The sequence below is a fragment of the Anguilla rostrata genome, chromosome 8, assembly GCF_018555375.3.
Source record: "Anguilla rostrata isolate EN2019 chromosome 8, ASM1855537v3, whole genome shotgun sequence".
Lineage (NCBI taxonomy): Eukaryota > Metazoa > Chordata > Actinopteri > Anguilliformes > Anguillidae > Anguilla > Anguilla rostrata.
Genome location: NC_057940.1, coordinates 52,523,458 through 52,549,566, shown reverse-complemented (window position 1 = coordinate 52,549,566; position 26,109 = coordinate 52,523,458). Strand labels below are relative to the sequence as shown.

At 55.0% G+C, this 26,109-nt stretch overlaps 1 protein-coding gene across 2 annotated transcripts in view; it reads left to right on the top strand.

The window, feature by feature from the left end:
* The window catches only part of hivep1 (HIVEP zinc finger 1), a 44,402-nt gene extending 18,777 nt beyond the window's left edge, over window positions 1-25,625 (top strand). For both annotated transcript variants that reach the window (XM_064348753.1, XM_064348754.1), the window contains exons 3-9: window positions 9,448-9,501; window positions 13,507-19,418; window positions 19,562-19,695; window positions 19,794-19,969; window positions 20,863-20,964; window positions 22,950-23,509; window positions 23,765-25,625. In XM_064348753.1, the coding sequence (XP_064204823.1) occupies window positions 9,448-9,501; window positions 13,507-19,418; window positions 19,562-19,695; window positions 19,794-19,969; window positions 20,863-20,964; window positions 22,950-23,509; window positions 23,765-25,018 (8,192 nt within the window). In that variant the 3' untranslated portion in view covers window positions 25,019-25,625. The remainder of the gene's footprint in view (window positions 1-9,447; window positions 9,502-13,506; window positions 19,419-19,561; window positions 19,696-19,793; window positions 19,970-20,862; window positions 20,965-22,949; window positions 23,510-23,764) is intronic.
* Window positions 25,626-26,109: the final 484 nt, after the last annotated feature.

Genomic DNA, 26,109 nt, shown 5'->3' with positions numbered 1-26,109 from the left:
GGTTCTGTGTTTTGGGCAGTTGGGTTAATAGTAGAGTTTAGTCTGGGGCAGTCGGGGTTAATAGTAGAGTTTAGTCTGGTCTGTGTTTGGGCAGTCGGGAGTTAATAGTAGAGTTCAGTTCTGGCTTGTGCTTTGGGCAGTCGAGGGTTAATAGTATAGTTTAGTCTGGCTGTGCTTTGGGCAGTCGAGGGTTAATCGGAGCGGTTGGTCCTGCTCTGGGGTTTGGGCAGTCGAGGGTTAATAGTAGAGTTTAGTCTGGCTCTGTGTTTTGGGCAGTCGGGGGTTAATAGTAGAGTTTAGTCTGGCTGTGGTTTGGGCAGTCGATGGTTAATCGGAGCGGTTGGTCCTGCTCTGTGTTTTGGGCAGTCGGGGGTTAATAGCAGAGTTTAGTCTGGCTGTGCTTTGGGCAGTCGGGGGTTAATAGTGAGTCTGTACGTTGGGCAGTCGGGGTTAATGTGGTTGGTCGTTGGGCAGTGGGGTTAATGTGAGTTGTTGGCTCTGGGGTTTGGGCAGTCGGGGGTTAATCAGTAGGTTGTCTGCTCTGGTTTGGGCAGTCGAGGGTTAATCGAGCGTTGGTCCTGCTCTGCTTTGGGCAGTCGAGGGTTAATCGGAGCGGTCGGTCCTGCTCTGGGGTTTGGGCAGTCGAGGGTTAATCGGAGCGGTTGGTCTGCTTTTGGGCAGTCGAGGGTTAATCGAGGTGGCTGTGTTGGCAGTCGAGGGTTAATCGGAGCGGTTGGTCCTGCTCTGGGGTTTGGGCAGTCGAGGGTTAATCGGAGCGGTTGGTCCTGCTCTGGGGTTTGGGCAGTCGAGGGTTAATCGGAGCGGTTGGTCCTGCTCTGGGGTTTGGGCAGTCGAGGGTTAATCGGAGCGGTTGGTCCTGCTCTGGGGTTTGGGCAGTCGAGGGTTAATCGGAGCGGTTGGTCCTGCTCTGGGGTTTGGGCAGTCGAGGGTTAATCGGAGCGGTTGGTCCTGCTCTGGGGTTTGGGCAGTCGAGGGTTAATCGAGCGGTTGGTCCTGCTCTGGGGTTTGGGCAGTCGAGGGTTAATCGGAGCGGTTGGTCCTGCTCTGGGGTTGGGCAGTCGAGGGTTAATCGGAGCGGTTGGTCCTGCTCTGGGGTTTGGGCAGTCGAGGGTTAATCGGAGCGGTTGGTCCTGCTCTGGGTTTGGGCAGTCGAGGGTTAATCGGAGCGTTGGTCCTGCTCTGGGTTTGGGCAGTCGGGGTTAATCGGAGCGGTTGGTCCTGCTCTGGGTTTGGGCAGTCGGGGTTAATCGGAGCGGTTGGTCCTGCTCTGGGGTTTGGGCAGTCGAGGGTTAATCGGAGCGGTTGGTCCTGCTCTGGGGTTTGGGCAGTCGGGGTTAATCGGAGCGGTTGGTCCTGCTCTGGGTTTGGGCATCGAGGTTAATCGAGGGTGGTCCGCCTGGTGGCAGTCGAGGGTTAATCGGCGGTGGTCTGTCTGGTTGGGCATCAGGTTAATCGAGCGGTTGGTCTGCTCTGGGGTTTGGGCAGTCGAGGGTAATCGACGGTGGTCCTGCCTGGGGTTGGGCAGTCGAGGTATCGGAGCGGTTGGTCCTGCTCTGGGGTTGGGAGTCAGGAATCCGTTGCCTGCTCTGTTGGAGCGGGTTATCGGAGGTGTCCTGCTCTGGGGATGTCTCTAGAGCAGTGGGAGGGTGGCGGCCGCCGTCTGACGTCAGTCTTTGTTAGGGTTTAGCTCAGCTCTTCCTGCCTGTCAGGAATTCCCCAGATCACATGACCACAGGGCCTGGGGTGATGGGGCGGAAACTGCGCTTGTGCCCGCGTGTGTGCGCGTGCGCGTGTTTGTGTGTGTGTGTGTGTGTGTGTGTGTGTGTTTGCGTGCGTGCGCTGAGACAGGTGTGAGCTGCAGAGCGATCGAGTGCACGGGAACAGGTTCCAGGAAAGCTTGGGGCTTTCGTTTGGGGTGAGAGGTCGGCTGGGGTCAGCGGGAAGACACCGGATCCCCCTTCGAAAGCGTCCCCGCTCCCCGGGGAGCTGAGCCAGGAACCGCATTTAAGACGGGACTGAGAAACGAACTCAGAGAGAGCGAGGGAGAGGGAGAGGGAGAGAGAGAGTGAAAGCAAAGCAAGGTCAGTGTGTTTTTTTTCCTGGTTCCTTTGTGCACAGCTCCTAAATCCGCGTAGCCGCTGACAGACAGAGCGGGTGGCCTGACTACACGCGCAGGTGTTCCCTCGCCCCGCACCCTGTCCCGACCTGCCTCTTCCTCACGCACGCTTCGGAAACGAGGGACTAGAATGCCGAAAAGAAGAGGGGGGGAGGGGGGGTGTTTCCCAGGTTCCGTGGGGCTGTTCTCTCTTGGGACGGTGGGGTTCGCAAGCACCCCTCTCCCCCCGAGAAATCCGTACGTCTTCAAATAGAGCCGCTGCATGATCCCGCGCGTCTTCGCGATCGTTGTTTTTTTTTACAGCGGGGTCCCGTACAGTAGAGTCGGAGCCCGAAAACGCGAGCAACGTTCTGCGTCGTCGTGCAAACAGGAAGTTTTTTTTTTCGGAAGGGTTGCAGTTGCTGCACGGTTGCGCTCCTTCACGCACGAAGGCGGTGTGTCGAGGAGGAGACCTGACCGGGTCTCTCCACGCTGCGGTTTCCGGTTTTTTCTCGCACTCGACGGGGAGCTGCGAGGCGTGAAGTCGCACAGCCCAGCGGGGAGAGAGGCTTCTCTCGTATTTAAGCGGGGCGAGCTTTTCGCACGTCCCGCCCGGCTCCGTGCTCGTCGGGTCGCTTTTGGCCCGACCGAGAGCGGCGGCGGTCGTTCGCGGCGCGCGCGGCTCAGAGCGGGCTTCGCTCGGAGATGAAAGTCCTCGGCCGCGAAAGCGAGCGCGTTCGCGAACGGGGGAGGGTTCGGCAGACCGAGCGACCGGGAGGCGAACGCGCACTCAGAGCGAAACTCGACATCCCTCGGCTTAACGTTTCACTTCCTCTTTCCATCTGGGTCAGGAGGGGGGGGGGGGGAATAAAAAACAAAAAAAAACAGAAGCTTCTTTTTTTGTTGTTGTTGTTTTTGTTTCTTGCTTGTTTTTTATTTCTCTGTTGGGATTCCCACTGTGGGGTAGTCACTGGGAATACGGGATCACTCCAGTCTGAGCGAGTGTTTCCCTGGTGCGAAATTCTTGCGAAATTTAAGAAAGGCATTTTTTTTTCTTTTTCCGTGGAAGCGTCTCTGGCTGCACAGGCTTGCCCGTGCGGCGGTCCAGACCTCGCCTCCGAGCCGACTGCCTCCGCCAATCGCCACATTAAGCGAGCACCCCCGCTCTCCTGAAGTGCGCACGAGGGCCCAGAGCGCGGGTGCTTAATCGTGGTTATTGCAGGCCAGCGTTTAGGATGGCTTCGCTTCCTCATCGCAGCCAAGCGCTGATCCGTTCCTGCCAGTCCCCCCTCCGCCGCCCCCCCTCCCTCCCTCCCTTCCTCTCCCCCTCTCACTCTTCCCTGCACACCCCCCCCCCCCAAGACAGGTGTAAAGCGTCCGTTTTCTGGCTAACGCTAACAAAACGAGCTCCCTGTTGGATTCCATTTGGTTCAGTTATATATTTTTTTTTTACAGACTTTTTTTTTTCAGAGACACAATCACACAAGATGCTTTACAAAGGGAATCATAAAAATGGAAATTTGGCAACAACAAAAAAAAGCAGGCCTAAAGCCCAAAATAATGAACAAGTGAGGTAATAAGAGAAGAGCTCCACAGTGGGAAGAAAAATGGCCAGTGAGGTCAGCATGGGGCTGTGGGGTGCCTTCGTCCTCACGGAGAGGAGGGAGGTTTCGGATGCCCCTCTCAGTCCTGAGTGCAGGTTGGGTGCGTCTCTGTCTGTGGCCAGGCTGTGTGTGTTTCACTTCTCTGCTCCTCAGTCGGGTCTGAATAAAGGGCGCGCTGCAGTGCAGGGAGACGGTTAACCTCTTCATGTGTTTAGGCTTTAACTGGGACCGTATTACAGCAGGGGACTACAGAGTAGGGGGATAAAGGGTAGGAGAAATAATAGGGGAATAAAAGAATGGGTGACTAAAGAGAAGGAGACTAAAACAATAGGTGACTAAAGAGTAGGGAACTAAAAGAATATGTGACTAAATAGTAGGGGACTAAAACAATAGGTGACTAAAGAGTAGGGAACTAAAAGAATAGGTGACTAAAGAGTAGAGAACTAAAACAATAGATGACTAAAGAGTAGGGAACTAAAAGAATATGTGACTAAATAGTAGGGGACTAAAAGAACAGATGACTGCAGTGTAGGAGACTAAAAGTATATGAGACTAAATAGTAGGGGACTAAAAGAATAGGTGTCTAAAGAGTAGGGAACTAAAAGAATATGTGACTAAAGAGTAGGGGACTAAAACAATAGGTGTCTAAAGAGTAAGTAACTGCAGTGTAGGGGACTAAATAATACGTGACTAAAAGAATAAGTGACTAAAGAGTAGGGGACTAAAAGAATAGGTGTCTAAAGAGTAGAGGACTAAAACGATAGCTCCAGCTCCAGCGAGTTCCAGCCAGCCCCAGCGAGCGGCGTGGGCAGGCGTGGGATCCGCTCGGGCGCTGCTCTCTATCCCTGTCGTGTTTGAGTGTCGGGGGCGAAGACCCGCCAGCGTTGGCGGAAACGCGCGGTGCCGCGGTGTGGGCTCGGCACCGCACCGCCCGCTCACCTCCGTCCCCAACTGCCAGAGACTCACCCAGAGGCTGAGGAAGACCATGCTGACGAGGAGGATGATAATGATGATTACGATTATGATGATGAGGACAGTGATGGTGGTGGTGATGATGATGATGGTGATGGTAGTGATGATCACAGTGGTGGTTGTGATAATGGTGGTGATGATGGTTATTGATGATGATGACAGTGGTGATTGTGATGATGGTGATGATGATGACAGTGGTGGTTGTGATAATGGTGGTGATGATGGTGATAATGGTTATTGATGATGATGGTGAAGATGATCACAGTGGTGGATGTGATGATGATGATGGTGGTGATAATGAGGAGGAAGATGCTTGGGATGTGGGGGTGAAGAAGTTGGCAGTAATGACGGTGAAGCTTGTGGATGATGAGGTGCTTCTTAATGTCATATTTGGAATTGGTTATTTAAGCGGTTTTTTTTGTTTTTTTTTTGGAAGACCTCTTTTCCAGTCAGTGTGTCACTGCTGCAGTCCCTCAGTTCCCCTGCCTGGTCCACCATTTTGTTGCCAAAATGTCTGACTTACTGGAGAGTGACTGCAGATTTTTTAGTCTTTTTTTTTTTTTGCCTTTAGTCCGTTCAAACAAACACTGAATTTAAACACGCCAGCAGGCCAGGGGCCTTCTGCACGAGACAAAGTGCATTTTCCATGGCGAGGTCCTGTTTGTGCTGAAACGCGTAAGTGTTTACTGGCAGCGCTCTTCTCGCAACCCGGACGGAAAAAATGGATGTTTTCCCCCCCCTCGCTCGCGTGTTTACCGAGCGCAAACGCACGGCTGGAACATTCCGGCGGGATCCCGACCTTCCCGTAGGGAGCGAGGGAGACGGGGAGCCGCGGAGTCCACCCGCAGCGCCTCGGTGCTGCCCTCTGCAGGGCACTGTGAGCATTACATGCTTTTTTTCCTCCCGTTTCACTACCCTTGCATGCCCCTTAGGAGGGTGACCAGAATGGAGGGGGTAATTTTTTCCGTCTGAGACTAACAAGCTTTCCGGTGGACTAATGAGGGCTGCAGCATCCAGTGCAGGTGTGGGGGTGTGGGGGGGGGGGGGGTGTTGTCCAGTTATGTCATTGTGCCATTTTTATCAACCCTTCAGTACTGTGAAGGCTGACCAGTGAAGCTAATCTTTTAAGCAAAACAACTTTTTTTTTGTATATTTTGTGCACATTACATACCTCTTGACCCCATTACGTAATCCTGGTAATAGATGTGTTTTTTCATCTCAGTGGGACCTGGATAGATGACGCATCTAGAATGGTAAACCTGAGACCATACCTGAACATATACATGCTATACCGTACCAACTGGTCATCTACTGTGAGACCACTCTTTGTCCCTAAATCTTGTTTTAAAACCAAAGGAGAGAGCACTTTTATTTTCTTTGGCCTAAAAACTCAGAGGCTTAGGTTTCAGTTTGTTAATCACAAGTGAGAACCCCTTTTTTTTTTTTAGCTTTGTTTTATTTTATTTATCTTTCAACCCGATTTGTATTTATTTATTTGTGTATTTTTTGTTATGCTTACATTTGATTGACTCATTAATGCCATTAATTTAATAGGATTAATTTATGAATGCGATTTATCCAGCGAACATTCTCATCCTGAGGGAACGATTACAAAATGGTGCACGCAGACTGTGGCCAGTTCAACGCCGGCTTTGATTGGGCAGCTGACTCCCACGCAGCTGAAGCTAATTGTGTGGAACCGGCTCACGCACGGGAGGGGAAACAGTGTGGTGTAACGGGTAAGGAGCTGGCCTCGTAGCCTGAAGGTCGCAGGTTCGATTCCCGGGTAGGACACGCAGGCCGTTGTACCCTTGAGCAAGGTACTTAACCTGCAGTGCTTCAGTAGATGTCCAGCTGTATAAATGGGTGCAGCGTAAATGCTGTGTAAAAGTTGTGTAAGTCGCTCTGGATAAGAGCGTCTGCTGAATGCCTGCAGTGTAATGTAATGATTGTGGAGCAGTGAGGGCAGCAGTGAGGTTTGAGTTTCCGGAATGCGCTCTCCGCGCGTTTGTCCTGTCCTCGCCGTCTCCGCGGCAACATCGCCACCCAGACCGGTCCCAGAGGTCTCTGCGTTTCGGCTGCCTTCTGAGCGGAGTCATTTTCTCCTGGGGGGATAAAGAAGGTCCTCCTTTCCCAGCGGGGTGTAGACGAACGCTGGGGGGGGGTCTCTCCGCTGGAGCTGCTGGGCACTGAGACAAAGGCTCAGGAGCGATGGTGGGGATCGTGTGGATGGGCTGTGGATTCCAGCAGCCCACCGAGCGAGCGAGCGAGCGAGGGAGGGAGGGAGAGGGAGGGAGAGAGCGGGGGAGGGAGGTAGGGAGATGTGCAGCACCGGGAACTGTGGACCCCAACAGTGGGGGTGGGGGCGTTACATAACTACACCCTGCCCCCCCCCTCCCTTTCTCTCCCTGTGTTGGTGGAGCGGAGTTTCTGTTCACTCATTAATGTGCCTCATTTGTGGGGGTGGGAGCGTGTGTGTGTGTGCGTGTGTGTTTGTGTGTATGCACGCATGCGCATGTGTGTGTGTGTTTGTGTGTGTGTGGGTGTGTGAGCTGCCAGACATCAACAGGCTCTTGTTTTCTCTGCAGGTGGTGGGGAATCTTGTTACACCAGTTGCGTTCTCTCGGTCATGTGTTGTTACGTTGGCATTGCGTTGGTATTGCGTTGTCTGAACGTTGCGTCTGCGTTAGCCTGGGTTCACTTGCCTGGCAGGCTTCGGCACCCTGGGTGAGCTGCAATGCTGTCAGAATGCAAATCAGCAGAGAACAATGGAAAACAAACGTAAACAAAACCCAGCTCATTACAGGGGCTGTTAACGCGCATGGTAACATCGGACACGCCAGGGTGTGTGTGTGTGTGTCTGTGTGTGTGTGTGTGTCTGTGTGCAACTAGCCTGTGTCTGATGTCTGTCTGTCTGTCTGTGTGTGTGTGTGTGTGTGGAACTGGCCTGTGTTTGATGTCTGTCTGTGTGTTTGTGTGTGTGTGTGTATGCAACTGGCCTGTCTGTCTGTCTGTCTGTCTCTGTGTCTGTGTTCTGTGTGTGTGTGCAACTGGCCTGTGTTTGCTGTCTGTCTGTCTGTCTCTGTGTCTGTGTGTTCGTGTGTGTGTGTGTGTCTGTGGCTGCCAGCACACGGTTTTGTGTTGTGTAATATTTGGAGGTGCGAGGGGTGTGGTCTCACAACTGTGGTGAATGGTTGCCGAGGCTTCGGGACTTTGATGGACAGGTACCGAAGCTTCGGGATGTCCAGATGCAGCCTTGTCGCTTCAGCTGAATCACACTGTCCCCCCCCCCCCCTCCCCCCAGTACTGCACACCGCCCGCCCCCCTCCAGCCGCTGAGAGAGAGAACATTTCCCAAAATGAAATCCTAGTTACCATGGCAGCATCAACGTGGGGGCAGCCCACGTCTCTCCCGTCGATTTAAACCCCCCCCCCGTCCCCCCCCGTCCCCGCTGCTCTGTGAACACAGGAGAGCTGCGGGTTATTCTGGGCTTGTTATACCCCCCCCCACCCCCCCCCACACACACACACAGACTGCCAGCAGACCTTTCCATTCTGTGGAAGTGCCATATAAGGACATGGGGAGGGATCTAAGTTTGAGTGGCAACTCCGCACACCTAAGGCCAGGGTGTGCTGATACAAAACAGCACTGAAGGAGAGGAGAGGAGAACAGGCAGGTCTGCAAGGGGTCTGCAAGGGGGTCTGCAAGGGGGCTACAGAGGGGATGCAAGGGGGGCTGCAGGCACGGTTACAAGGGGGTCTGCAGGGGAGCTGCAGGGGGTCTGCAAGGGGTTCTCTGGCACTCCCACATGCTCAGTGCTGCCCAAATGTGCGAACCAAGTGTGAGGTTATGTTTGGCTCAGTGTTTCAGCACTGTTGATGAAGTATTAAGCTCATGCTCTGCCACCTCGCTGTCACTCCCATAATAAAAACATTTGTAATGCTGGGAAATGCCCAGCCCAACCTGAAAGGATTTTCTCCCAAACCCTGTAAAGAAGCATTATAACAAAGGGAAACCATAAGGCTGAGGTACAGAGTAATGTTAATGATCAGCATTCTGCTCAATGCAGCGTCGTCCTGCTCGCTCGACGGCGGGGGCGGAGACGAAAAGCCTGCTCTCCGCTCTCTGGGGGGAGGGGGGGGGGGGGGGGGGGGTCGGAGCCAAAGCCGCCCACGGGGCCGCCGATGGAGCCGCTCGCCCTACCCCCCCCCCACCCCCCCGCCGCCCGGAGCGACCCCCCCGCCCCCGCCCCAGTCACGCAGCAGCCTAAGCCTGCTTATGTAACGGACGCTATTATCCAGCTAACGCACACCGAGCGCCAGGCACGCGCACCGCCGCCCTCACCCCAGCCCCGCCCTCGCGGCTCTAACGCAGCCGGGGCGTAAACAGGAAGCGCTCGCCGCTCCGTAGCTCCGCCCCTGCGGGCGAGTCGTCCTCGGCCGGCCGTCAGTCAGGTGGGCCGGGTTGGCGGTCACGTGACCCTGGTCGGCGGGGTTCGGTCCCGTTTTTGTTTTTGTTTTTTTGGCGAGCGACTGCGACGTCTTCCTTCTGCAATCGTACGCAGCGTCGAACCCGGGGCCCCGCGGCTGCTGGGCGCCGCTGGCGGGGGAAGGCGTGGGCTGAACGCCGGGGCGGGCGGGCGGGCGGGCGGGCGGGCGCTCGTGTGAAGCTGAACGCCGCGCGCTCAGCGATGAACATCCTGTGCTGACGCCTCCTTCATCTTCCTCTCCCGTTGTTGTTTTTGTTTCTCTGCAGATAAAATTGAAGAAGCTCAGAAGGAGCTGAAGGACCCTAAAGGCTGTCAGAGAGGTGAGTGGGGCGGGGGAGAGGGGTGGGGGTGGGGGGGGGGGCTGACGTGTGGCTGACGTGTGGGGGGGGGGGCCGGGAGGGGTGCACCTCGCAGCAGGGCGGGGCACGGAGGGGCATGGAGGGGCGTACTGCCACCGAAATGTGGGGGGGGGAGGGTGTCTCCCCGGCGGCCGTGCAAACAGGAAGTGAGACTGAGGTGCGGTGCGAAAGCGTGCACAGCAGCTTAGCATTCTCCCCCCCCCCCCCCCATCTGCAGTTAGGCGCTGCCTCTGCCCCTGGGGAACCGCTCCGTTCGCTGCGTCTGCCTGAGGCTGCGTCTGCCTGCTTTTACTCTGTTTCACTGTGGCGGCGCGTGGCGCTACGGACGCCGTGCGGCCTTCTCCAAAAGCGCTGTGCGTGCGTGTGTGTGTGTGAGTGTGTGAGTGAGTGTGAGTATGAGTGTGTGTGTGTGTGTGAGTGTGTGAGTGAGTGTGAGTATGAGTGTGTGTGTGTGTGTGAGTGTGTGAGTGAGTGTGAGTATGAGTGTGTGTGTGTGTGTGAGTGTGTGAGTGAGTGTGAGTATGAGTGTGTGTGTGTGTGTGCGGGAGCCTCTTCCTCTGCTGAATTATTCTTGTTTCGGTTAGTGATCATCTCAAGGCAGAGCGTGGGTTCGTCGAGTCGGGGGCGGGGGGGGGGGGACGTAATGTTCTCTTTAGTAAGCTCTGGAAGCTCCCTGAGATGAGACAATGCACTGGGTTCTGTGTAACACACACACACACACACACTGCGCACACACACACCGACACACATACGTACAAACACAGAAACATACAAACACAGACATTTATACACACATACACACACACACACACACACACACACACGCAATGCCTGCTTTGCCACCATTTGTTTCTAATCTGTGAAATGACATCAGGCTGTGTGAGGGGGGCAGAGATGTGGAGCTGGACTGTAGGAGGCATACTGGGGTTGGGGGTTTGGGGGGGGTACACATGAATGGGGTACGGGCAGGTCCTGCTCGTTCCTCCTGACCCAGAAACCCGAGCCGCACCCCAGCAGTGGCTCAACTGGGCGGTGTAGGCGTGGCCTGTTACCCCGGATACGAACAACCAGCGGCGGGACCAGGAATCATCTGCTTACCTCATCGCCCCCCGGTTCGGCGGCGTTCCCGTTGCCAGTTTGAGCGGGAGTTAAGAGGCTTAATCCCATAAGCCTTTGCTGAGTGGCTGCCATGACTGGGTCGCGTGTGGGGGGGGGGGGGGGAAGCGAGGGGAAGCCGAGGGGGGAGGGGGGGGAGCTCGCCGAGAGGAAGTCTTTTAAATCCGCCTCAGAAATACCTCCAGCTGGTGATGTCACCGCTCTTATCTGTCACGCTTATATCTCCGGGGGCTGGTCGTGCCCACGCTCAGCTCCGAGGACACTGTCCCTGTGCCTCGTAGCGAACACACAAAAAATAAAAAGGTCAAAAAGACAATAAGCGCTCAACAGTTGCATTTTCACGTGCCAACTGTAAATGCGTACATGCGCTTCCGGGTTTCCCAGAATGCAGCTGTGCGCGGGAGAGATGAGCGGCGGTGACTCTGTAGCACCGCTGTGACGTGACGTGCTCCTGTTCTGGGACCCCGTCCCGCTGGGAGAGGAGGACGCACAGCGGAGCCCGTTAGCCTCTCTCCGTTAGCCGGCGTCCGTGTGCCTGCCACGGCCTGGGAGCCCGTTAGCCTCTCTCTGCTAGCCGGCGTCCGTGTGCCTGCCACGGCCTGGGAGCCCGTTAGCCTCTCTCTGCTAGCCGGCGTCCGTGTGCCTGCCACGGCCTGGGAGCCCGTTAGCCTCTCTCCGCTAGCCGGCGTCTGTGTTCCTGCCACCTGAGAGACCGTTTAGTCGCTCTGCTGCGGCGCACTGTCTGTTTATAGACCGCGGGAAAATACAGAGGAAACTTTCCGTCCCTGTGCTGATAAATGTTATGATTCAGAATTGCACCGTTGTTTTGGTGGTATTTCGACGTTAACGGAATCGACTCCAATCAGCTGCCGATACCGTTCTTTTTTTTCTGACCACGGCAGTGTGAGGCGCATTTGATCTTGAGAAACAGGGAGAGGGAGCAGAGGGAAAGGGAGGGAGAGAGGGAGAGAGAGAGAGAGCTAGAGAGAGAGAGGTAGTGTGGGTGTAATAAATAATGATGTGTGGGCCACAGTAGGTTCAGGAACAGCAATTGAGCAGAACCTACAGATTCACAAGCCAATAGCAGCTTCAAGAGGAGCCTGCAGTCTGTGAGGTATCTGCCTCGGGATCTGTGAGTGATCTACCTTCGGATCTGTGAGTGATCTGCCTTGGGATCTGTAAATGATTGTTGAGGGAATATATTGATCTACCTTTGGATCTGTGATTGATTAATCTGCCTTAGAAATTGTGACTGATCTGCCTTGGATCTGTGATCGACCTGCCTTAGGATTTGTGAGTGATCTACCTTTGGATCTGTGAGTGATCTACCTTCGGATCTGTGATTGATTGATCTGCCTTGGATCTGTGATCGATCTGACGTCTGACGCGATCTGCGGTCACATCTGAGGGGGAAGGCGTTAAGCCAAGCCTGTTTTGGGGTGCGCGTCCTGAGACAGCCGCGACACGCTGACCCGCTGGTCTGATCTGTTTGTGCTGTCAGAACCCGGGACACAGGCATGTGTGCGTCTTTCGTAATGACATATGACAAGTCGGGGGTGTAGCAAAGGCAGTCGTTTTTGGGCTTTGTTTAGTAAATTAATAAAAGACGGTATCAGCATACTTGCCAGTAATGGTACTGCCATAAAAATTGCCGTTAATGTTTATGGTCAGTAATGCTGATGAATGCGATCATTAAAGTTTTCCATTTATTGTGACTGTTATGTAATGAGTGTAGCCATAATTACGCAATAACTGTGTGCTGTTATTAAGAGCTATTTGGAGCCCGGGATATTATCCAGATACGATAGAAATACTCAGTCATATGAGCGTGTTCTTATGAAGGTGTCGGAACAACGTTAAGAGGAATTCGTGCGTAGAGGGGTGTTATGCAAGCAAACAACACTTCCGCTGGATCAGCGGTTGGTGTTGTTTCGTTAGCATCGCAAACAGCAGGACACATTTCTTTAATTTAGCTTTTTTTTTTCTTTGTTGGTAGAAAATGCGAGCCGTTGCCCCTGTTTCCTCCCCTTTAAATATGGCAAAGTTAAAATGACATCGATCATATATTTTTTTTCATTTAAATATGAACTATGTTGTGCTTAAATTACATCAGTTATGCTTTAGTATTTCGGAGAGTTTGCAGAATGCCTAGCCTTCAACTGCCACGGGAAAACTGCCACAAAGGAAAAGACGTTTCTCTTTTTTTTTTTATTGTTCCTAGATTAATAGCGGATTTACGGGGTAGAGCGCTCGCGGTTCCACCTTCTCACAAAGCGCACAGCTTCCTTTCGCTCCTATTTCCATGCCAACCGGAACCCGGACCGTAGTTGTTCCTCGTCGCACCATTCCCCGCGAACAAAGCGGGGTCGCGTGCGACCCCTGACCCCTGACCTCTCTGCGACGCGCCCGTAAGGGAAGCGGAGGACAGGGCTGAGGGACGGTACCTCTGCCCGCGACGGAGACCGTGGGCGTGGGAGCGGGGAACGGGGCGAGAACACACAAGCCTGACTGTGATTCCTGCCTGCTGGTTTAGCCTAGATGACAAATCGAATGAATCGACAAATCATTTCTTCAGTTTTCAGGTGTGGGGAGGTTTGGGAAGGGGGGTGGGGGATAAATGTAATAACACCAACTTGACAGGTTTTCAAGCAGCTGCAACAGAGGTTTGGTGGCTGCCGGTGTGTATCCATCGCCTAAAACCCCATGAATAAAAAAATATGTAAAAAGAAAAAAAAGTTCTTATCAAGATCATTTTTTTCTGGTGAACAGAAAATCATCTTAAAAAAAAGAAAATCCTGTGTTATTTTGAAACGAGAGTCAGCTGTTTGTCTCTTCCCCCTTGATGTGTAGGTGTGACTGAGAACAGCCGGAGGAGTGCGGACAGCATCAAAGGCCTGAAGCGGAAGAAGGTGGTGGCGGAGAGCCAGCTGAAGAAGATCCCCAAGTCCCCGGTGAAGAAGCCCTCGCAGGCCCGAACCCCGGCGGCCAAGGAAGCCACGCCCTCCTGTTCCTTCGCCGCTAGCCCCTCCCGCAGCAAACCCGTTCAGAATGGAGAGCCCGGCGACGACGACGACGCGCGGTCCCCGCCCAGCCCGTCTGACGGACAGCCAGTGAGGGCCGAAGCCACGCCCACGCCCGCCGGCCGCGAGAGGCCCATGCAGACAGAGAGGGGCGCCGCCCGGCAGCAGCGGTCCTTCGAGCCCCGCGATGAAGAGGGGGGCCCGGCCCGCGGCCCAGAGGGCTCTCTGAAGGACGACTGGGGCGGCTCGGCCAACAGCGACAGCACCGGCGCCCCCCATTCCGCCGCCCCGCTGGAGGTCCTGCTGAAGGCCATGGAGCCGGACCTCTGCACCCTGGCGGAGAGGAAGAGCTCCTTCCCTGTGACCCATGGCAGGACGGCGGGACCAACCGCAGCTGCCCAGGCCAGCGCGGCCATGTCCGCTGCGGTGAACGTGGGCGTCCCAGCCCAGCTAACGCTAACGGCGCCCGACTTCGCCTCCAAGCAACAGCAGTACTACCAGAGCGTCTCCCAAACCGTGCCCCTGGGCGGCCTGGCGGCAGGTCAGGCCGCACCCGTGCAGTACCAGCCCTCGCAGGCGTACCCGCCGGGCCGCATGCAGGAACTGGCGCACACGGCTGCCCTCCAGAGGGAAAAACAGGGTCTACGTCCGAGTTACAGTGCCATGCCCGCCTCCACCTTGACCCATGCTCCCGCCCCCTCGGGGCCCAAGGTCCTCCCGCAGAGCCAGCCTGCGGTGCAAACTTGCCAGTCGGTCTCGGCCAGCGTGCCCAGTGCCATCCAGGTCCCCGTCACGCCCGGCTTCCACCAGGTGCAAATGGCCACCATAGTCACCCCGGGCCTGGAGCAGGTGTGCGGCTCCTCGGCCAAGGACCAGAAGAGCAAGAAGCAAGGCAAGTACGTGTGCGAGTACTGCAGCCGGGCCTGCGCCAAGCCCAGCGTGCTGCTCAAGCACATCCGCTCGCACACGGGGGAGCGGCCCTACCCCTGCGTCACCTGCGGCTTCTCCTTCAAGACCAAGAGCAACCTCTACAAGCACAAGAAGTCCCACGCGCACGCCATCAAGCTGGGCCTGGTGGTGCGCGCGGACTCCGGCGGCGGGAACCTGTCGCAGGAGTCGGACCGGACGCCGAGCGTGCACTCCGACGCCGAGGAGAGCGGCGAGAGCGAGGACGAGAGCGCGGCCGACCTGGACCCGGAGTCGTCCCAGAGCAGCGCCGCAGGGCTGTCCGAGAGCAGCATGCAGAGCGCCGGCGCCGCCCACGCCTGCCAAGGGGAGGCGGAGCCACCGGCCGCCCTCGAGACTATAAAAGCCAATCAGAAGACCCTGGAGCCCAAAGTGACTCTGCCGAAGGTGGTGGTCTACTCCGTGAACGTCTCCCCCTTGCGCGCGGACAGCCCTAGGGTTACAGACTCAACGCCAGAGTTGGCCCAGGCTCAGAGGCAGCGGGAACCCCAGGCCTCCAGCGTCCGGTCCAGTGTCACCGTCCTGTCATCTCTGACAGAAGTCGATTGCCCGAGTCCCCTGCAGGACGCCATAAGTGAGGATGAGGACCGTCACTGCAAGTCGCCCCCCAGTGGCGGGCATGCGCTGCTGCAGAGGCAGGAAGCCACGGACTTCTCCCAGCTACAACGGCAGCAGGCGACTGATGTCTACCAGCAGCAGCAGGGGAAGGGCCTGCTGAGCCCACGCAGTTTGGGCAGCACAGACTCCGGCTACTTTTCTCGCTCCGAGAGCGCGGACCAAGCTATGAGTCCCCCGAGCCCCTTTGTCAAGATCACCCCCCCAACAGACATGGATGTGTCCAAAAACCCTCTGATTAGTCATTCCGCCGTCGTGGCGACAGTCATGCATGCGACCTATGCCGAGAAGCCCCCTGCTTTGCAGGGCCAGATGCGTCCGCCATTGGAGACCAAAACCCTCTCGCTCGAGGAACGCATTTCCAAACTCATATCGGACAACGAGGCAGTGGTAGACGACAAGCAGCTGGACAGCGTGAAGCCAAGGAGAACATCTCTCTCCAGGAGAGGAAGCATTGACTCTCCAAAATCTTACATATTCAAGGACTCTTTTCAGTTTGACCTTAAACCTATGGGCAGGAGATCTAGCTCCAGCTCAGACATACCAAAGTCCCCCTTCACCCCCACTGATAAATCCAAACAGGTGTTCCTCCTTTCTGTTCCCCCTCAGTATCCATCCATGGACTGTTTGCCGATAACAAGGAGTAACTCGATGCCTACAACGCCTGGCTTTTCTGCACTACCCCCTCACATAACCCCTCAACCTCATGTCCTGCGTGGTTGTCAGTCATTCGATGACAAAATTGGTTCCCTCAGCGACGATGTTTTTATTTCAGCCCCTTCCACTCCTAATCCAGCAGCGCACTCTCGGACACTCGTGAGACAGATAGCCATTGAAGATTTCTCTACAAGCGATGGGCACGGCCTCTCGTCTACGCGGTCCATGGATGAGGGCCGCCTTGGACCCAGCATGTCCACAGAGGTCATGCAGAAGAGCAAGTCGTTCGAACACGGACCTGAGATAAACAGAAGACCCCAGCAGAGCAAAGGAACCATGTTTGAATGTGAAACTTGTCGTAACCGGTACAGGAAGCTAGAAAACTTTGAAAATCACAAGAAGTTCTACTGCTCGGAGCTGCATGGACCTAAGAACAAGCCCGCGGCTGCTGTTCGGGAGGTGGATCAAGACGTTTTTGTGCGCGGAACTCAACAGCCTCAATCGTTTAACCAGCGAAACGTAGGCAGCACGGGCGTAGCGGACCAGCAAACGTCGATCCGAAAACGAAGGAAAATGAAGAGCGTGGGCGATGACGATGACCAGTCTCCGACAGAGCCGAGTCCCCCGTGCTCTGGAAGTTTTGACTCGTGCCAACTCTCCAAGGACATTCGGGCGAGGGCCTTTCCACAGGCCTCAATTTTAGTGGAGCTGCAGCCCAACAGTGGTCTGCCACAAATTCCTCCAATACAGCTAATGGGGAGGAGTACAGAGTCATCAGAGTCCAGACTGTCACCAATCAGAGAGGCTCAGATTAGCGTTACCGCTAAAGAGAGGGGGGACCTTCAAAGACAAGGTAGTGGTACATCTGTCATACGACATACTAACTCTCTCAGCCGACCCAGCTCCTTCGAGACATCCGAGTCCATCGACAGATCCTCTCCTGTTGATTTTGTGGAAAAGGAGGCCCAGAGCATAACCAAAACTGCAACGGCAACAACAGTTAACATCACAAAGGAGAGCCACCCTGAATTGGCACCTTTACAGAAGTGTAAAGATCGGGAGATGCCCGGAAAGGATCATCACGCTAACCGCACAACAGCAGTGCCCAGTGACATTCGTTCTCCCCCACAACAGTCCCGGCTAGTGCGACAAAACAATATCCAGGTACCGGAAATTCTGGTGACAGAGGAACCAGACCGCGAGCAGGAGAGTCAGGGTACTGAGCCAGAGAAACCGCCCGAAACCTTCAGTTGGCCACAGAGGAGCGAAAGCCTGTCCAAGCTGCCAACGGAGAAGCTGCCTCCAAAAAAGAAACGGATCCGATTGGCGGAAATGGAGCACTCTTCGGGAGAGTCCAGCTTTGAGTCCACCTTGTCTCGCAGCCTCAGCAGGGACAGCAGCCTGTCACGCTGCTCTAGTGTTTCGGCTTCTTTCGACAGGGACGAGCTCCCGCGAGCAGACAGCCCATCCAGGGCCGAATGTACCAGCAGGTCCCCCGAGATCCAGAACTTGCCACTAGGCTGCAACACCCTGGGAGTCCCAGGCCTCAGAGACTCCAGAGAGATGAGGCGAGCTTCTTCCGAGCAGATCAGCTGCACGCAGCCCTCGGTGGAGATCGCGTCCGGTTACCGCAGCAAATCCTTCGACTGTGGCAGCGTATCGCCCAGCAGGTCCATATCACCTATGGAGACCGGTTTACAAAAAAGTTCTCCGGCTGTCCCCGTGGCCCAGATTCCTCTTATCGAAAGGCGAAGGGGTCCTCTTGTTCGGCAAATGTCCTTAAAAATTGGGTTTGAAAACCAGCTGCAACCCGGCAAGCCCCCGGTGGCCCTTCAGAAGGTGAACACAGCAAACACAGTCCTGGCTCCCCAGCAGAGGTTTCATAGCACAGGTTTGCCAAACATCGGCCAGCCTCTTATTTTGCACCAGTTGAGCTCCGGGGAGGCTGTACAGCAGAAGAATGAAGTGACTGTCCAGAGCATTAACTTAGGCAGCCAAACCCAACAGGCCCCGGTTCATGGCCTTCCACACCCTTGGCATCAAAGCTCCAAGACTCTGATGTGCCAAAGAAAACCACAAGCTCCTGGGAAAACTGTAGCAGGTCAGCAAGATGCTCAGAACACTTCTGCCGACTCGCAAGACAAGAGAAACTACGTCCCCAAGTATCAGCTGCAGTGTCCTGCCCCCAAAGCCTCAGCCTACGCCTCCTCAACCACGATTGGGACCCAGATCACCTTGCCGATCATAACGCTGCCTGTCGTCAAAGAGGGTAGCAGTGTATCCAATCCAACTGGGGGAATTCAGAATATATGCGTTGTTCCACAGAGCCACCAGATTGTAGCCAATTCAGCAGCTTCCATCGTCTTACCTGTAGGGCTTCAGAGCCGGGCAGGCATGGCTCCCCTGCCCCAGATCCTGATCACCCATGAGCTCAACCCTCCGTCCTCCGTTGCACCTTGTAGCCGCCCGCCTCCCCCGCATGTCACTGACAGCAGTATTAAAAATCCCCACGTGCACGGAGAGGACCCTCAAGTGCCCGCCGTCTCTCAGCCCAAGTCCGGCTCGGGTCCCGATGGCCAGAACCGCGCTGGTGACTCAAGGAGCATGCCCTCCCTGGGGTCCTTGCACTGTGTCCAGAAGATGTCGTCCATGGGTCTCTGCCCACAGCAGGAGCCTGCTGCGTCCAGCAAGCGGATGCTGTCCCCGGCGAACAGCCTGGACATCGCCATGGAGAAGCAGCAGAAACGAGCAAAGGATGAACACGGTGCGGCGTGCCTCACCGACGGCAGGTCTCTCAGCTACCTTAACTCCAAGATGGCGGAAGTGACCAGGCAGAGAAAACTCACGTTAGTCCGCCAAGTGTGCACCACAGAACCTGTGGACAGCCCCATCGATTTGGAAGCCCCCCAGCAGCATCCAGAAAAGGCAGAGGTGGGAAAGCTGGACACTGTTGACACTCAGACACCGGACAGCTCTAAGAACAGAGTGAATGCCCCTACGGGACAGACCGCCGAAAGTAAGACTGCTGCAGTAGAAGACTACCCAGACCCATCAGGGCGAGCTTCTTCCCCTGTGCCACCCAACTGTACGCTGAAGTCTCTCGGCAAGAGTGAGGAGGGGCGATCAACTTCAAAGTCTCCTGTGCGGACGGCAAACCTGCACGGGCAGGGGAAACTGACCTCATCGGTGTCCGTTGTCAATACACGGGACAGTCACCGTCTGTCCTTCCCCAGCCTGAAAACCGCCACCACCCTCACCTGGTGTTACCTGATGAAGAGGAAGCCCCTGCACACCCCCCAGACAGACCAGAAGGTCTCGGCCTACTCCACCTGGTCCATCAGCAAAAACAACCCCAACCCGCTGGGCCTCCCCACCAAAGTGGTCATGTCCCTCTTCAACTCCAAGCAGATAGCGAAGAAGACGCACTACACTCAAGCCATTACCACCAGCCTGAAGTCTGACATCCTGTCCTACTCCAGCAAGCTGAAAGACAGTTTGCCAAAGGTGACCTCTTCACATTTCGATCAGCGCTAATGCATTCAAAGAGTATTGCTTGCACGACGGTCAGGGCTTCAGTGACTTTGATAGTGATGGTTAACTGTATTCAGAGCAATCCTGATTCTGATTCCCCCTGAATTCTGCCCTAGGTCTTAACCCCCCAGACGTGCAAGTCAAACGACAAGTGCAAACTCAAACCCGAGTCTCAGCAGAGCAACGAGTCTGACAGGGACTCGTCGTCTTCCAAGTCGGAGCCGAGACGAGTCAAAATATTCGACGGAGGGTACGTACCAAATTAGACAGTCAAAACAGGCCTTTCGTTTAGAAGTAAGTAAAAGATGTTGGCTGACTTCTTTGGCCTCCTCTGTGTGTTTCCGGCAGGTACAAGTCAAACGAGGAGTATGTGTACGTGCGGGGCAGGGGTCGGGGAAAGTACATCTGCGAGGAGTGCGGCATCCGCTGCAAGAAGCCCAGCATGCTCCGCAAACACATCCGCACGCACAGCGACGTGCGCCCCTATCACTGCACCCACTGCAACTTCTCTTTCAAGACTAAAGGTACCTACGCTGTAAAAAAAATGTCTATGCCTCTGCTAAACATAAACAAACCTGAACTTAAGTCTCAGGTCTGAACTACCCTTTTGTTGAATCTCAGGAGGTTGTGGAGGCTCTTTCAAAGGCCTAGGCTTTGGATGATGGGTCTAAATCATACGTAATCTCTTTTCAAATGCTTCCACGAAGTCAGCAGTTTGGAAGGTGTGACACAAATTACGAAATTCTTTGTGAGAACTGAAAAATGCTTGCACATGAGCAGAGTACATCTAACATTTCACTTTTAACTGTTAAACTAAAAAAATTTTGTATGTAATGTATTGTAATGACCTATGCAATCAACAGAATAAACATGCTCACGCAAGCATATTAACTGATAATAGATAGGGTGCTGAATCCCACAAATTACAAATGTAAGAGAGAAATGGACGACACTCCCTAGAATATTATAAACGGGTGTTTTATTGCATCAATGTGTGAAGGCACAACATTCACCTAAGCCTTCCTCCGTGTGCCCGAATGTGCCAAAAAATAAATGAAACATTTATCTCACACATTTATTCATGGTTTCATTTATTTTTTGCCACATTCAGCACCCAGAGGAAGGCTTCGGCCGAAACGTTTGTGAATGTTGCGCCTTCATACACTGATGCAATAAAACAACGGTTAATAATATTCTAGTTAGTGCTGTCCGTATCTCTCTTTCATATATGACCTATGCACACATTATTTCATTATTGTGTGCATTAAATGACAATAAATCATTTGAATCTTGAATCTTAGACGAAATACAGGCCTCAATGTCACGGTGTGTAGGGAAAATCCCACCCCCAATCCCGAGCTTTTAGAGCTGACAGAGCATCAGTACAGTGGCAATAAGACCCCTCTCTTCCCCACAGGAAACCTGACGAAACACATGAAGTCTAAGGCCCATAGTAAGAAGTGCATGGAGATGGGCGTGTCGCTTAGCTCTGTGGATGACCAGGACATAGAGGATGCAGGTGTGTTTCATATGCGTGTGTGTGTGTGTGTGTGTGCGCGTGTGTGTGTGCATGACCTTCCATTCAGTCGTCTCTTGTGCACATCAGAAGTACGCATTGTAAATGAGAGAATGCAGCCATTTTATGAAGTATGCACTGTTTTGTGACGGTCGCGTCCTCTGCACCAGGTGGAGATGGATGTCACTTGATCTCTTCCATTACATGTATTTTACTGACGAATAGGGGTGCACTAATGCATTATTTCCCTTTTATAGCAGCAGAGACATCTTCGCAGTAGCTTATCGAATTAAAAAAGCGAGGCAGCGACTGTCAGATTTTCAGGACGCGTGGGCGTCGCAATAAAAAGAAACACTGAGTCACTGGCGAAGAAGAGAGGAGTTTAGCGCTGTGCGGAGTCCGCGCAGCCGGCAACGCTCATCGTGTTTATTCGCATCCTCAGCGTCCTGACCAAAGGACTCCTTGTTTTTTTTTTTTGATCGTCGTAATGACCGTTAAACCGGGAACCGCGCGCGTTCGACGGGCCCCCCCCCCCCGACTGACGGCCGCGCCGCCGTCCAATCGGAAGCGCCGAACGCCGCCCCCGGCCCCCCCCCCCCCCCCCGGTGACCTCAGGGACAATAAGTGGGTGGAAAGCTCTGCACTTAGAGGGAGGAAATTACCGCTTCTAATATTAGAGAGAGGAGCTGGAGCGGGAGATCCTCCTCTGATCTCTGCCGCTGGGGGGGAAGGGGGGGTTTGTGTTCCTCTCTCCTCCTGCGGCTCAATTCGGTCAGCCTGGGCTGGAGCGCTTCCTCTGCACGCCGTGCTTTTTTGAAATTATTATTTCTGTTGTTTTTTTTTTTTAAGCTATATTATTTAAGTTTTTTTTTTTTTGTTATGGGATCGGCATAGCTCAGGAGGTAAGAGCGGTTGTCTGGCAGTCGGAGGGTTGCCGGTTCGATCCCCCGCCCTGGGCGTGTCGAAGTGTCCCTAAGCAAGACATCTAATCCCTAATTGCTCCCAACGAGCTGATTGGTACCTTGCATGGCAGCCTTTCACCATTGGCGTGTGAGTGTGTGTGTGAATGGGTGAATGAGAGGCATCAGTTATAAAGCGCTTTGGATAAAAGCACTATATAAATGCAGTCCATTTACCATTTATGTTACTGTTTGCCGGGCACCCTTACCCTTGCAGATTTACCTGGATGCCCAATGAAAGTTTTATATCAAACCTCATATCGAAAGTTAAGGCCCTCAGTATTCAACCAATATTGTCGGGAGCAAAAAGTAATTTTGATGTGAATTTATTATTTTTCTTTTTACTGGCTTTGAAATGGTTTGAGGACATTAATTCATAATGCCAGCACCGCTGGATTTATCCTAATACTTTTCGGTCCGGAGGAATCACATTACTTCAGACAATAATAGCACACACAGTTGAGCCAGCTACAGCTAAAGAGCACCTTTGGATGAATACAAATAAGTATAAACAGTAAGCGCCGATATAATAATAACGTAGCTTTTAATATTCTGAAATTAACACCTGACGGGGCGATTCTGCTTAGCCCTACGAGCGGAATAAGGGAGGAGCGCGTTTTTGGAAGAGGGGCTAGCCTGGCGTTAAGATAAAAGCCTGCGGACGAGATGCTGAGCTCACGGGCTGAGCGTAGTTTGGCTGGAGTTGCTCATAAAAAAAAAAAACTCCCGAATCCCCTTATATATACACGTCCAATTTTATTATTTTTTTTAAACTATGGAAACTCGGAAAAGAAAACAAAGTGCTGCTTTGCTACCCGGCGGCTAAAGCTGTACTTGACGGCTGTGTGTTCTCGTCTTATTTTGGGTGAAATGTAATCCGCTGCTGGCTGAGTTATAAGCTGGGAGTGCAGAGAAGGTATAATTTGGGATTTAAGCTGCAGGCTAAAACAAGCAGAGCAGTGTCTTTATCTACTTTACCCATGAGCTTAAGCGTCCCCCCCCCTTCTCCTCTCCCCCCCCCCCCACTAGGAGAGCGCAGCCAAACGGGCAGCACCGACCGCCCCGGATCGGACGGCGAGGATTCGGACGGGGTGGAGGACGAGGACAACGACGTGGAGGACGAGGACGAGGAGGACAGCCAGGCGGAGTCCGGCCTGTCGGCCACGCCCTCGGTCTCGGCCAGCCCGCAGCACCTCCCCGCCGTGCCGCTGGACGCCCTGCCCAGCGCCCTCCTGGCGCAGATGTCCATCTCCGGCGCCTCCCCCGGCCCCGCCCCCCTCTCCCTGCCCCCGCCCCCTCCCTCAGACTCCCAGGCGTCCGACACGGAGTCGGTGGCCATGATGAGCCCTGTCTCCGTGGCGTCCCCCAGCCCCGCCTACCTCTCCTTCCCCGCGCTCCCCGTCGCCATGGTTTCCGGCGGGCCCGCCCCCCTCTCCTTCGCCGCCCCGCCCGCCGCGGCCGACTCGCACTCCTCCGACACGGAGTCGGTCACCATGATGAGCCCCGTCTCCCCGTGCCGGCAGATGTCCATCGACTACCCCGATGTCGATTCCCCCACCACGCCCCCTGCCCCAGGGAAGGGCCCCAAGGTTAGTGCTCTCCCTGTCTGTATCTCCTCCTCTTTATATGTGAGCGTTCCTCTCCTCTTCCTCTCCATCAATTTCTCTCCCTCTTTCACTCTGTCAACCTGTCGGCATGCACTCCCCCTTCTGTTCTCCTTTCTTTCTGCTCTTCCTCTTTTCTGCTGAGAGTGAGAAAGACGGATGTTCTTTCTCTCATTTATAACTTTAAAACATATTTTTTCTCTCCCTCCCTCCCTCCCTCCCTCTCTCCCCCCCTCCCAGGACACTCTAAGCTCCCCGCCCCCCCGCCCATGGGCGGGATCCAGCGAAGTGGGGTTCCCCGTGGACCGCAGTACCCAGACCACCCTGCTGCCCCCCATGGCCTACGACCCCCCCGGCTCCCTGCGCTTCCTGCCGCAGGCCCAGATCGCGGACCTCGGGGTGGGGGTGGGGGCGGGGCCGGGGCCGGGGGCGCACACGCACCTCTTCAGCCACCTGCCGCTGCACTCCCAGCAGCCCCTGCGCTCGCCCTACAGCATGGTGCCCGTGGGCGGGATCCAGCTGGTGCCGGCCGGCCTGGCGGCCTACTCCACCTTCCTGCCGGTGCAGGCGGGCCCCATGCAGCTGACCATCCCGGCCGTCAGCGTGCTCCACCGCAGCGGCAGCCCTCTGCCCGCCGCCTCGCCCGACGCCCCGCCCCCCGCCGCCACCGCCGAGCCCGTGGGCGGGGTCCTGCCCTGCTTCCCGCTGGGCCAGGTGGGCGTGGCCGGCCCGCTGGGGCTGGAGGCGCTGGGCGTGGTGGGCGTGGCCAACGCCGCCCTCCCCTCCGCGCAGCTCCTCCCGCAGCCCGGCCTCGCCCTCAAGACGCTGGGGCTGCAGGTGCTGGCCGCAAGCCCCGCCTCCCAGGGCGGGGCCAGCCCCCAGGCGCACATGCCCGGCCTGCAGATCCTGAACATCGCCCTGCCCACTCTCATCCCCTCCCTCAGCCCCATCCCGGCGGCCCCTGTGGCCCCCGTGGCCCCCGCGGCCCTGCCCTGTCACACAGAGACCCCCGCCAGCTGCCCTAGCGCCGCACCCTCTGCAGCCACGCCCCCCCAGCTCGCCCCAACTGCAGCCACGCCCCCCCAGATCGCCCCAACTGCAGCCACGCCCCCCCAGCCTGCCCCAACTGCAGCCACGCCCCCCCAGCTCGCCCAAACTTCGGCCACGCCCCCTCAGCTTGCCCCAACCGCGGCCACGCCCCCTCAGCTGGCCCCACCCGCAGCCACGCCCCCCCAGCCCGCTCCCGCGGTTCAGGTTGCGCGGGAAGTGACGTCGTACAGCTCGCCGTCGCCTGCGGCCGCAGCCTTGGGGCACGGTGCGGGCGGCGCTGAGCGAGAGGAAGTGACATCGCCGCCTCGCCCTTCCGCCTCTCCAGCAGGGGGAGCCGGCGAGCGAGAGCCTCAGAAAAGGCAGTCGTTCGCTCGGCGTCAGGTGACTGTCGACTATAACGACGCCTCCAGCGATGACGAGGACAGGCTTGTCATTGCCACCTAAATACCCCCCCTCCTCCCTCCCCCCCAAATTTAAAAGCTCTTTTTTATTAAATGCTTTGTCACTTTGTAAAACTGAAAACACTTAAGAAGGTTTGCGTCTCTGCAAATCGTCCTTCTCTCAAAGCACATTTTCTGACATTTCATATTGTACGTGCAATCACAAATGATGACCAATCGCTTCATTTTGTTTTAAAGCCTTTTTTTTCGACAGTTACAGACAACTGATTTCTTTTACTTTTGTATATGTTGTAAAGACAGTTGTGCCTTTTTGGAGTTTCTGTATATAATTCAGTATGAAATCTGGTAGTCACTTGTGTTTATTTAGAGAAAAATGGAAGTTAAAAACAAAAAAAGTGGAAGAAAATTTTTATTTTGAAAAGTTCACGTCAATCATAAATATATGGGAAAATAAAGTATATATGTTGCACTGATAAATGTACATTTCTATGGTTTGGGGCAATGTTTCCATGTAAAAACTGATGTTGTAGTTTAAATATTTATTGAATTTCATCTCTGGCCTTGATCCATAGGTCTGTGTAAGATGGTAGCTTCGCATTGTGGTATCTTATCTTATGACCTGTACCAGTAAAACTTTGTTTACAAATGTGCACACGCTACCTATCTCCTTTTTCTTTTTGCTCTCAAAGCGCTCGAGCGATCCGGGTGAAATGTCTTGGCGTACGTGGCCTCCTTAATGCTGCTCGAGACCCAAGGGCCCTCTGCCCATTTTTGCCCAGGAGAGGCACTTTGCTGTGCTGGAATTTTCTGCAGAAAGGCATTATTGTGTTCGGAGACGGTTTCAGCGTTTCTGTGGACCAATCAGAGCGGTAAGACTGTGGGGGGCGGGGGGGGGGGGGGGGTGATGTTCTCCTCCTTTTAAAGCAGGCTACAGCTCCTGCCTCGCCCGCGGTACGGCGGGCCGACAGAGACCCCTAGAGGCCCGGCGAGGGATGGCGTGCGCGCGGGGTGGTGGGCGGGCGTGACGGGCGTTGCTAGGCTACGGCCGACTCGCGGGCGAAGGAGCGGAGGAGGGCCTCCGTGGAGCGGAATGGCGCCTGGGGGGAAAAAAAGCTTTCCGCTGCGTTTACTTCC